Here is a 13,320-nt window from a genome sequence, read left to right as displayed (position 1 = left end):
AGTGCCCAAAACAGGCATCCACAACCAGGGCAACTCCATGTTTTAAATGCACATTTTCAGCAGACTTCATATTTTTTATATGGGAGTATTCTCGGGGCTGTTGGGTAATCACACGGCCCAAACACACATAATCCTGGTAGTTACAGCCGGGTCTACCTGCCCCAATTTTGTGGAGGTTTTGTGGTTAAAACCTCCCCAATGAAATGTCTACAAACTTTGTCTGGGATTTCTGTCTGTGATGACGACGTGTATGTTTGTTTTGTTGTAAAGCAACAAATTCTGTAGCTTGTACCCAACATTTATCCACATGTGAGGCCACTAACAGTCTGTCATCAAACCAGCCTCCACAACACCGATATGCAGATTGATTTAGACTAATAAGTAAATCATGAGAGCATTTTACTGTGGTAAACATACAAAGGGACAAACATCAGCTTTAAATTGTAGTTTCTTTATTTCGACAACCACCGATAAATAAAACTTCATTCAAAACTGAAAAACACAGTGTTCCTTTCTTCTTGCTGTTTAATTTAAGCAAGGTTTCCAGGTAATTTCCTTCTTGCATGTTCAGGGATTTACAGCATTTCAACATCCAAGCCAGGAATTTGCCTTCTCAACTCCGACAACAAGTTTTTGTGAGAGGTCGAACTTGTAGACTTGTGGTCCCACAAAGAAGTAGATGAGACCTATGAAGAAAAATCAGACCTTCAGGAAGCAAACAATGAGTCACATATTTCATCTTTTTTTCATGCTGTGCAGCCGGGAATGTGTTTTTTCTCTGTTTTTGTTGACAATTGTAATGATGATGAGCATCTTTCTAAACTCAAATATCCACTGTTGCTTGCAGTTAAAATTACAGTATGTCATATGAGGGACTTTAATTGGTAAATTATACTGTTTAAATGATAGAGGGGAACCGGCTGCTGTAAAACCTTAACTACACTGAGCTCACATTGCATGTACATTAGCATTCCTGTGCTACTAATAACAATGCAACTCGCAAAAGCCCTCCAAGCTGGAGACAGAAATATGCTACCTGCTAAATTTAAACATGGCTACTGCACGTTTCAAACATCACCAAGTATGTTTACTACGGCGGCCCTGAGAGCTCAGTGCACTGCAACTTCAGAAATCACAAGCAAATACAGAAAACATTTCACCTGTTTGCATGTGTTTTCTTCAGCTGCAGTGAGTTGAGCTCTCAGGGCCACCGTAGTTTACTCTTGTTAATATATTATATATATATACACATTTTTGCATTGATGCATTGATCTATGTTGTAAAAAAAATCATACAGTGCATAGCCTTCATCAAATAAAAATACACAACACAACAGTTACCAATAATATTTTCTTACCCTCTTTATGAAAAGCTGCATTTATTGTTGTGTTGACTCCTGGAAAGCCCTCGCTGATGTACTTTGGGTAACCAAAATCCATAACTCTTCGGTTTTCATTGTAGCTGAAAATAAACAAGTCATGACTAAGGATCATGTGTTTGTCCTACTGAGCTAAGACAAAACATTTGTGTACAGCTGCAACTTTATAATCACACCATCAAACCTCAGAAGCCACATCAAGCCTTTTGCTCAGTGTGTGTGAGGTCCAGCAAGAGACAAAATGTTACAGTCACGTCTGGGTCCACTGGGTCCCCAGCTACCAGCACTTTGTGATTATACTATTACACTTTTATTTAATGTAACACAATTTTGCAACAGGACTTAATTTAGGCTATAATTAGGAGAGCATAATTTGATTTAATTCAATCTGGAGTGGCTCACACACATACATTTATTATGGCTCTTGCTAATGCATGATGTTTTAACTCCAATTCCCTGTGCTCATGAATGACAAAGCTGGATACTATAAATGTGCAAACTATTATAACTTTGTACATCAATTTCCTTTCATTTCATACTTGAATCAAATGATCTAAAGCATAATGATCAGATGTGTAAACATGCACATAGAGAAAGGTGAAAAGGGAATATTTTAAAGTGATTGTTACTGGGTTTATGCTGTTGATCTGTTGTCTCACCTCCAGTAAATATCATGCATAAAGAACAGTGTGCGCCCTGTTTTCACTATGTGCACAGCTGCATCGACGTCCTGCACCCAGACTGGAAATCCAAAGTGGGTGAGTGCTCTGGGCTTTCCCTTCACAACAGAGCCTTTCACCGTCCAGAACATGGATTCTGTCAAAAGATATAGACGAACAATTAGGCTAATGGTTTGGCTATGTATGAAAATTGGCATCCGATATGGTAGATAAAGCATTAAGGACAGTTACCATGGATGAGGTAAGCAGTAGATCTGCGAGGCACCCAGAAGGCTGCATCGATACGTGTTTCAATCTTGGGCATGAAGTTGGAGATGGGACCTTCTTTGATGTCATATTGCTCATTATGTTTAATCCAGAGATACCTTGTGGGGGGAAAAAAATGGAAGTTATATCAAAAATGATTGTATGATGATGTGAGAAGAGACTCTTATGAGTGCCCAAATTGACATTTTTTTTTAATTTTTTTTACAAATTCAGGCCTGGAATTGCAGATAAGAATACAACCAAGTCGTCAACAAACCTTTCTCTGAAGAAGAACGTTGCGTCCCCGACAGTGGACACTGCGTCAAAGGTCAGGTCTGCAGCACATCTGCCTTGCATGAGTCGAGGTAGCAGGGATACCCTACTCTGGAAGCCCCAGTTGTATCTTGGAAGGTGATTTGGACGACCTCTGGCTGGACCTAACATGCATCAGAACACATTTTTGTGAAAGGTTATACTTAGGGGGAGCAAAAAGGCGTAAAATATAACTGTAATTGCTGTATAGCCTTAGATAGATAATCAAAACTCTTAACTGTAAAGCGCATTGATATTTGCTATATCTTCTATTGATAACAGGTTGGCTGGACGGGAGGGTCTGTAGGTGGGATACATCAGTGAGGCTGGGTTTCTGGAGTGCTTGAGGCCCAGAGCGTGGCCAAATTCATGTGCAGCCACCACAAATAGATTGAAACCTAGAATAGCAGAAAGAAAAGCGCACTCAGATCAACATCTCTGCAGTTGCTTCAGTCTGAACGTGAAGTGCCATGTGGGATTCAGTTCAGCACCCGTCTCTCCTGCTGTCCAGTGCTCGTCGTCGTCAAAGTGCGTGTCACCTCCGACGCCCAGCCCTGGCCCGAAAGCATGAGCCAACGTGCCTCTGGGTCCGTCGAAAGGATACAAGTCACCATGTTCTTCATGATATAATCCAGGCCAAACATGAAATAGAAAACCACAGAGAAAACCATTTTCTGTCATGCCACCAGAAAATTACAGGCTTCCATTCACCTCATCTAAAGGAGTCTCTTGCATTCAGCAGCCAGTGCTCGATGATGCTGCCATGGGTAGCTGCTGAGGCTCTCCACGTGCATAACCACCGTGCTGTGATATTTACATAACACAGAGCTAGTATATCACTCTTTACGTGAGTGGCAGTCAAACTGCTCATTGACCTTTCAAACCTCTCCAGCCACTGTCCTTCGTTAGGCAAAAGACTGTCCTTCATAGACACAACTTTGTGCTTTATATAAATGGACTCACAGACTCACCATTGGTCACAAACTCCACCATGATGTCAGCATTGCGGGTGTGTGACCGTACAAACGTCAGACTGCTGGCTCTGGCCCAAACACTGAACGCTGACTCAACCAGAGAGTCCACAGTGCTGCGAGGCAAATCCCTTGTGTACCTGCCAATGCTGCAAAGCAAGTGTGATTTTGTTGTTGATTAGTATGAAGATCAAAACTCTGCATGATTTTTATGAATATAGATAAAATAAAATAAAAATTAGCATATGGTTATGCAGTAATTTGGAAATGAACTCTTATTTTCTCTTTAATTATATCTTTGTTGTGCATGTACATCCAGCAGACATGGCTAAATCAGAAATAGATGTTTGAGTTATTGTTGCATAAATTCAAGCATGGATGGTGAAACTGGCACTTTAAAAAACCCATAATAACTTTCAGAGGCAGGAGTCCCAAAACCCAAAATCTGTTAACTATAATGAATTGTGACAGTTGCTATTCCCCTTTTCTGCCAAAGGCTTTATTGCCTGCTGGCTCAAATTGTTTCTCATGTATTTGGCAGCGTTCAGGGACAACCAGTCGTTTTCTGCAAGTTCAGTCTGGGTCACACATGGGTGTCGCTCTTATATAAGATACATATGGTTGTTTCTACTGAACATTACTGACAACATTTCCATCATTAAAGGTCGCATACACACCTGTACGTGATGACATTCTTGTTCCACCGTGTCCCCTGGATGTGGCTGTACTCCTCCACATCTGGGACGCCACATCGAGGAGTCCCCATCACCTCCAAGGTGTCTGGGTCCAGCTCACCTGTTACATTGAGCCCAAAGAAAATCTGCATGTCTTTCACTTTGGAGGTGAAGGCGAGCCCACTCCGCTTCATGCGACCCAGCGGCTCTATCTGCAGGCTGTAGTACTGCTGAAGGTAATCCTGTCAGTAGATTTAAGATCCATGAATCAGATATCATTTTCTATTATTTCCACTGTACCACACATGCATTATAGAAGATTTCACATATAACCTCTATCAAATTGCACAGTAACAAACTTATCTTAACTTAAGTATGATCAGATTTACAGCATCAGCTTCTCCAATTAGACCAAAAATAAAATCCATTCATTACAATACAACAATAATGCATTTTATGAATCTCCAACAGTTCCTTCCAAAAAAAAGAAGAAAAAAAAAGAAGAATTTTATGAATGAGATTAAAGATGAGGGAAGAGAGGATGCTAAAAGAATCTGCAAAACCATGCAATGTAACAACTTCAAGGACTCAGAGGGCAGTGCACTCACTTACCTCCGCCCCCCACCCACACAAATACAAAAGTAATAAAAACAATATCTCAATGACTCCTTGCAATGTTTAGATACACCTTGAAACAGGCAATCTTCTGGCATCATACAAGAGATTCAATCACATGCAGTGCAATCTCAAACATTGGTAATGTAGCTCATGCAATTATGCACTTACTGTGGCCAGCTTCAAGTCAACCTGTGGTTCTGCGGAAGGAGAGCTCGTTCCCTCCGGAATAAATGTGGGCGCCGTAAAACATGGACGGGGCAATAGCAAGACCAAGACACAGACAGATAGCAGCATGACATGCATTTCACAGACTTAACACAACATGAATTGCAGTGGGCCTAGTTTAAACACATGGAGATGGGAGTTCTGGTTAATGAGAAAGCCTTTTAAATGGTTATTGTGACTCATGCCACTTGCAAATCCAAGGAAAGCCTCAGACAGTACTATGGAATTAGGGAGGGGTTTAAAGACAGCCAAGGACAGCAACAAAAAAAAAAAGAAGGAAAGAAAGAAATGACATTTGAACAGTTTTTGTCACGTGACATGTTTGCTCCAATGATGGTTTAAATGCATGAGGTGTATGGTTTCAATTTCAACATCTTATTTTAATGCAAATGTTGGTCTGAAATCAATTGTTTCAATAATAGATAATTTGAAGTGTCTAAGAATTTAGAGTGAAAATTGCAGGCTTACAAATTAAAAACAAGTGGTGACACTTTAACATGAAGCATAAATGTGGTGTAGAAAAAGATTCATTCTGCAGGATGTGTTTTCGTCACTGTCACCTTGAGTGTGTTTGCCATGTTGATATATCTGACTAAAAACCCAAGAAGCACTGACATGATAAATTATTTTCCCCAGTCTGTAGAAGAACCTCAACTTAAGTCTAACCAGACTGATGCAACACAATGAGCTGGGTGGCACTTCTCAGTCCCACGCATTCTGCGAGCTCTCCCAAAATAACACCATCAAAGCCCATTCTTGTCCAGTTTTAGCAAACACATGCAAGATCGTTCAATGAGAGAGTTCACTGAAGGGGAGCCGAAATTGCAGGGGTGGATTTAAGGCCTTCGAAAAAGAAGATGGCCGCCAGCCAGGATGCCTAGACTGGCAAGGGTGGTGCCGCGGTAAATTCAAGCTACAATTACCGTTGATTGGTCATTGTGGTGCTTTATGGGAGCAACAGAATTCCATTGCGAGGCAACATGAGCCGACTTTTCCCAGAGCACGTCGCAGTCTCGAAGAATTTTGTGTCGCTCCGGTTTTATGGTGTGACTACAGACGTGGTAATGAAGTCATTTTAAGCTGAGGTGATGGCTGAGACTGCCGTTTGGTGCTGCAAGGTTACAAGATGAGGAGAGAAGGCCGCTTTATGGCAGGAACATCCCTGTTTCCCACACCCACACTTTCACACTGCAAGGGCAGAAGAGGAGAAGAGGAGAAAAGGAGATCTCTCAGTCGAAAAGCATAGTTTTTTTCCACAATGATAACAAACTTAATCTGTGTTTCTCAAAGTATTGTAGTACAAAAAATTACATGACAATGACAAATTTCCACGATCAGTAAAACATCCACTTCTCTTCATATTTCATTATCAAATATTTGATGGTTTATCTCTGGTTTCCTTTTTGTCCTGTCTTATTATGAAGATCCCTGTGTCTTGTCTTCCTGTGGTCTCCCTCTTGTGATTACCTTACGTGTCTCACCTGTGTTGATTACCCCACCTGTGTCTTGTTTCTCCCTTGTGTATTCAACCTCACTGTTTTGTCCTTTGTTGGTTCATCTGCACTCGTCCCCTGTGTTGACGCTCTGTATGGTCCTTTCCCAGTGAGTTTAATAAGTTATTTTTGATTCACCAAAATTTTTTGATTTTTGTGTTGGTGTCTGGGTCCAGTTCCCATGTAAATCCTGACAGTCACGATATGTTTAGAGAGAAGTCAGTGTGTGTCTCCATATCTTAGTACCGTATTTACAGCCAAAATGAGTACATACAAATATGGGCAGTTTTTTATTGGTGAACAAATCTGATAATAAATGCAGATTGATTTCTCTGCTACTGCCAATCAGTCTGCATTTATTATCAGATTGAGGGTACACACGGCTGCAAAGAGCAATGTCGTCACATTAATTACAGTGCTAACAGGTAGTAGCGAGCTGCTGTGAAAACCGGTAAAATAGATCTAATTGGTGCTCCTGTAAAATGTGTTGGAGTTCCAATGTGAAACACTTCAATCTGTTATTTAGTGTTAGTGTTAATTTAGTGTTATTTCAGGGCTGAAGCTCACTAATTCATCCCCAAGTGCAGTGTAGCAGCTGTGGTTTAACAGCATTGTGCTGGGCAGGTGACAAGTGTGTTTAAAGTGCTTGTGCTATAAAAACATTATACATAAAGTCATTTGACCTGGATGTAACTGCTATTGTTCTCTTTTCTAGCCAGGTCAGTTGTTAGCAGGTCATAGTGGGTATTTTGACCAATGGAAATTGAATTGAATTGCATGTGCCATAAGGGGGCACCATCAAAACATGTTGTATCAAGTTTTACAGTTGCACAGAATCACACAAAACTCAGAAAATGATCACATTGCAAGACTTTAAAAGTGCCATGTATAGAATTTGAAAATTTCTGACTTTGGTTTCCTCTGGTAAAATGTCAAAGTGCCTGTAATAGAAAGTTTTGAACTTCCCTGTCCTCCCCTGACACAAACCAAAGCCTGGATTTGTCCAAATAAAAGCTAAAAAGAAAATAAATTCAGATTTGGTTGTAGTTAGGCTACACTTTTCACAGAAACCTAACTACATGTTCAGTTGTGACAACATGACAGTGTGCAGTCCCTCTATCAGCTTTCACAATAAGCCAGAAAGGGCACGTCAGACTTGACTCATTCTGTGGAAAAGCTCATTCACATTATGATGAAGCAAATGGCTAAAAGTGGGTGCTGCCAAAACAAAATGATTCAAAAGCAACAGATAAGAAAACCACAAATCATTTTCTTGTGATCATCTTTGTCCTTTTTTCAAAGGAAAACTAATATTTTTTTTTGCCTCCTCTGGCAGTGTAGTAAATATGACATTGCACAGGCCAGAACCAGTTGTGAGGTCCCACTTCAAAGAGTCTCTGCTGCCCTCATGTGGCAACTCCTCACTACATTTCTAAATTCTGTCCAACGTGCCTGAACTTAACTTGAAGGAATCATCGTCGTTCAAATCTCAGAAGTTGCTCAGCATTTTATTTTTTTTATTTTATTTTTTTTACTTTTATTGTATTGCCTTTTCAATAGAATTACAGATCCAATAGTCCACTGTACCATTTCACATCTTGTTGTTGGCCTCTATGTGATCTGACTTCTCTCTTCACTGTCGGCTGTATCTGATTCATATTGTGACTCACCGACCATGTCCATTGTCATTATATCACATTACACTCACTTGGCAGACCCTTTTGTCCAAAGAGACACACACAGTCTTCCACACCCTTACCAGATTGTGTAATCCTGTAATATACAGTAATGACACCAGGAGCTCAGTAAGATGCATTATTTTTGTCTTCAATGTGTTGCTAAGTGTTGATATGTTAAACATTTCTGCAAAATGACAACTGTTTTGACCCAGAGCAGAGAAGCAAGTCTGGTTTAACAGTAGACAGGTGAGGCAGGAAGAGGTTTGCTGTTGGAGCACAGGATTTATGAGGTTTGTCCAGAAAGGCAAAATACAAGAAAACAAAGAACTTGAATCGAGTGCAAAAAGCAAAGACACTAAAGTATTTGTATCACACAAAAAGACGCAATCTGGTATCGGTGTGTGCCGATGTGATGATTAAATGAGCTGGCTGATATACAGACAGGAGGAGGAGGAGGAGGAGGAGAGGGATGTCAACAGTGGAAACTCATGAAAGGGGGAGGAAAACCTGCAGCCTTGGCCAAGACTATGACAACACCAGCAGCTGTTTAACACAGACTATAGGCTTGCATGGTTACATCCAGATAATATGCTGACAACTTAATTAATAACCAATGTAGTCAGAGGAAACATAAACACAACTTTTTAATTCAGGTGAAAAATTGCAGACCACAAAAAGCTGAATGTGAAGTTTGTTGTAACACATCTCTAACTGAATTTGTTCAGTGTGAGTTCAGTGCTTAATCCCAAATCGGACTCATCTGAGTGTAAAAGAAACATAAAGTAAATAGATTAAAGCAGAAGTAAGCGATCCGGTCGTTTTGGCTAATGCTGCGTTCCAGGCAGGCTTTTGAAACCGTAAATTACAGCTTCAAGTCACAACTTACGACTTTGTAGCGTTCCAGGCAACCCACTCGTGTTTTTCCGACCTGTTTTACCTGTGAAAGTCACTATAACGGCCACTCGTAACTTCCGACCCGTGAACTCGTACCAGATCGAACTGGTACGACTTCACAGGTCGGAAAAACACAAGTTACGGGCTGCCTTGAACGCACCATAACAGTCCTCGTCCCTACGTCACCACATTCACGGCGTCCCTTGGCTGCACACACAGCCCTGCGTGCCGTTCTCTCTCCTCATTGGATAAAAATTGTAGGATACGAGAAAAGTTTTCTCCTCGGCTCAGAGCAGAGCAGAGTGACTGACAGACCCGTGTTTCAGTCCAAACACTCTATGTAAGTGATTGCTGTCGGAAGATATAACTATTTAAGACTTATATTAACACAAAAATATCGCTTACTTCTGCTTTAAACTTCCTCCAAAAATAAATACATGTCGTTGTACTGCCCCTCCCCCACCCACTCTGTGTTTGTCTAACTGTGGTCTGAGGGTAGATCAGACTCATGATGCTGAGGTTTGCAGCTGATGTGGGATAAAACCAAACCTACTCTGTTATATTTACCAGGAAAACAGTTTATTGGCAATTCATTAGACTGTTTATTGAATGGGTTTTCTTGAAGAGAAAGACGTGTGGAGTGAGATCTGCATCGCACCATCACCATACAGCTTTGAGTGCATGACTCACTCTTCAAAAAAAAAAAACGATGATAAGGAAATTATGGGTTATGGATCTGGCCTCAATACAATATAATTTAGATAAAACAAATCATAGCTGAACAAACATAATACTGGAGTGGAAACCAAGTGAAAGGAACCAGTGCATCCTCCATCAGCTTTTATGGTCACAGCAGGTCATGTCTGTACAAGCCCATGGCCATGACCTGTCTCATGCCAAATGTTTACAGTACTGTTTAGGTCACTAAAGCAGTGGGCTGGCCCATCGCTCCACTTCCAAGCAGTGGACTTCACAATAACAAAACCTAAAGGGCTTTGGGTTGGATGTTACCAAAAAGCTGAGCTGTCTTGAGAAGCAGGTCAACAAACCACCAAGTAGCACAGTCATACCTCTCCAGAAGCATCACTCCCTGTGTCAGAGAAAGGTCAGTATGGACCAGTGAGGGACCACAGAGAGGTTTATCAACTTGATACTGATGTTTACCTTTTCCCCTTATCTCAATTTTTTTTATTCGCTCGTGTCTCTTTTCTATTCTCTGTTGTCAACTTTCCATGAAGCAGCTGCAGCTACTTCATTGCAAATAAATGTTTTCGTCTGGAGTCAGTGTGTTCACAGTGGAAATAAAAGTAAACTATAATAAACAACAGAGTGTGAATAGAGGGGCAGTTCCTTTTTGGGTTTTCTGTTACCTAGAGAAACAATCTTAGAAAAATAAAATGTTGGTTGCTCTTTAAATGTCTTAGAGCTCCATGCACTGGCCTTGGGCTTGGCCACATGCGTGGGCCTCGCACCGGCCCCACTCCGCCTCGGAGAGCACTGAGACAGCGTGGCCTTAGTCTCAGCCACACGCCCTTGTTACAGTGAATGAAGTTCTGATGAAATCAATGCAGTTTACCTTGTCTATGTGCAATTGTGTTGTAAGTTTTAATGCTGTTAGTCTAATCTGTTGTTTACTGCTTTTAATGTAACTATGTGGCCCGCCTTTTGGCCAGGTCTCTCATGGAAAAGAGATCTTTTGATCTTGATGGGACTGACATGGATAAATAAGGCCCCCCAAAAAATGTTATTACACAGACATAACACAGTAATAACACGGGAATTGCCCAAAACATAATTTAACATGATGGATAAATTAAATTAATACTGAATCATTCCATAATATTATATGAGTTCAATCTGTATAAAAATAAATAAATAAAATGCACTGTCCCTTACTGAGTCAATGCTACACAACGTTTGTTTAGTACGTTTTCACATACTAAAAACAAGAAAACCAAAAGTTACACAAGACATAGTGGATTAAGATTTAATATCTTAATGGGAGGCAAGTTGTCTGTCACTGCCACTCCCCACCATCATTGCCCTGCTTGGAATAACTAATAAATTAATACATAGTCTATGAAAAATTGACAATGAAAAGTCAGGGGGCAGGGGCCCACTTCAATATTTTTTCTGGGGGCCCAGAATACCTAGCAGACCTGGCATGAGCCACAACATCAAACCAATTAATCTAATTAAGTCTCACTGCCAAACCTATGGTGTTAAGTGGAGGTTCAAACCTTATAGAGAGTGCCTAACAGCCAGGTTACTGGAATATAAAGTGAAATTAACTGGGACACAGAATCCACAAATATCAAGCTTGTCTAATGAAAAAACTAGATTTCTGCTGTTGAAACCAAAACAGCTGGCCAGATGTGGGCCTACGGCTGAAACTGATACATGTCAAGATAAGATGGATGATTAAAGCTGAATCTGATTTGTCCTAAAACACTTGCCATAGAGACAACTGTCTGGTTTTACAGGCTTTTACAGGCCTGGGTCTATACAGCAGTATAAAGACACTATGATTTTTAAGACCTGCGACTCTGTGCCTGCAAGAAGTGGGTCACAGCACGTATCAGCTGTGTCTGTTTCCACATATCAATGTGTGTCTGAATGTGTGTGTGTGTCTGTGTGTGTTTGTTGGTGACCATTTTAAAATAACAGCAAAAATCCCCTTAACTGCCAACTTCCCCCAGGCGTGAGTCAGGAGCACCATGTTAACCACCGTCTACACAGTGATGTTACTCCCAAAATATTTGTCTCCACAGGACGCTGGAGGGTTTGGACACAATGTTTGTTACACATTACACATGATATCACTAATGGGCAGCAGATGAACATCTGTGATGTTTCTATGTAATAATGACTTCAGTTTTTACCCATACCGCCCATATCTCTGCCACTGTAACTATAACTCCATCATAAAGATAAATAACAATTGGCCAACTGATATTCTTAGTGTAGCATACGAGACTTCATCTTGGTGCCCACCTTTAACTGAAAAACGTGACATGTGGTCTCATACTTAGCTAAACATAGTTATTACAAGACATTTTCCAAAAGTATGTTGATAATAATTGGAATCGTGACACTGCTCAATCATTCTGTTGAATGTGTGCCACCTCCTAGTTGTTGCCACTGCATCAGTTTAAGTTGAAGTGCATTTTATGAAGCTATAAAACACTGTTTTTGTTTGAGAAAATACAATGATTATAATAAACCTTATTTACGGTATGTGACAGCATTCACATAGTACACAGTATAAAACAATGTATAAAACTTAACAGTAGAGTGTGTGGCATTGCAAACAATAAAACTTAACAGTAGAGTGTGTGGCATTGCAAACAATGCGATGACGAGCCGGGTCATTGACCAGTGTCTTTTCACTATGTGGAGGTTCAGGAATTCCACTGATGTCACACGATCTAATAATTATATAGACCATGTTGTCTCACAAAGTAGGAGCAGTAATAGACAGCGTGTCTTTACCTGTCCTGTCTCCAGGGGCCAACAGACACCAACAGAGCTGTGAAAAACATCTGTATTTCTGTTGGCACTGGATGGAAAGTCAGAGAATTATAGCAAACATGATTCGGATTCAAGGCAATCAATTTAATGAGATATTCCAGTCTGGATTAAAGAAAAATCAACTGTTCAAATGTTACATTCATGATCAAACAGCTTTATTACCACGTATCTTGTGACCCATGCACTTCTACATACAGTATCAAATCTGTGCTGTCATCAGTTTGTCAGGCAATAGTTTCTCATAACTGAGAACACCAGTTTGTCTGAATCACATCCCATTGACAAAAAATGGAAACAGTGGGGAAACACTTACAGTAAGTGAGAGGGAGATGGTTTTAATTATCACCAAATCAAATCCACACACAGTGCATTCGTTTGCAAGGAAACAATTAACTGTTCATCCGTAAAGTCTTATAGTACGATCATATGTAAATCTCATAACACAATACATCCAACCTTCATGTTTTCTTCGCCCCTTTCTTTACTTTGACGCGTGTTTGTTAGTCACATATCCGAAAACGTCTTCACCTAAAATAACAAGACTGACTATCATGAGACCAGCAGCAACATAAAACACATTCCCAAAAATTCCCTATTATTCAATAGTGGAGCATTTATT

The 13,320-nt window shown here is 40.4% G+C and overlaps 1 protein-coding gene across 1 annotated transcript; it reads right to left on the bottom strand.

Annotated features, from left to right (window-relative positions):
- Positions 1-585: 585 nt before the first annotated feature.
- Positions 586-5,182, bottom strand: mmp20b (matrix metallopeptidase 20b (enamelysin); the record flags this gene model as incomplete). Its single annotated transcript, XM_083985467.1, has 10 exons — positions 586-686; positions 1,358-1,461; positions 2,038-2,194; positions 2,290-2,423; positions 2,582-2,741; positions 2,856-3,014; positions 3,108-3,233; positions 3,588-3,736; positions 4,265-4,503; positions 5,048-5,182. The coding sequence occupies 10 exons, from the start codon at positions 5,180-5,182 to the stop codon at positions 586-588; spliced, it is 1,464 nt and encodes a 487-aa protein (XP_083841593.1).
- Between the last annotated feature and the right edge of the window lie 8,138 nt (positions 5,183-13,320).

This window comes from Trachurus trachurus, assembly GCF_905171665.1.
Source record: "Trachurus trachurus genome assembly, chromosome: 13".
Classification (NCBI taxonomy): domain Eukaryota; kingdom Metazoa; phylum Chordata; class Actinopteri; order Carangiformes; family Carangidae; genus Trachurus; species Trachurus trachurus.
This window is presented reverse-complemented; position numbering and strand designations above follow the sequence as displayed.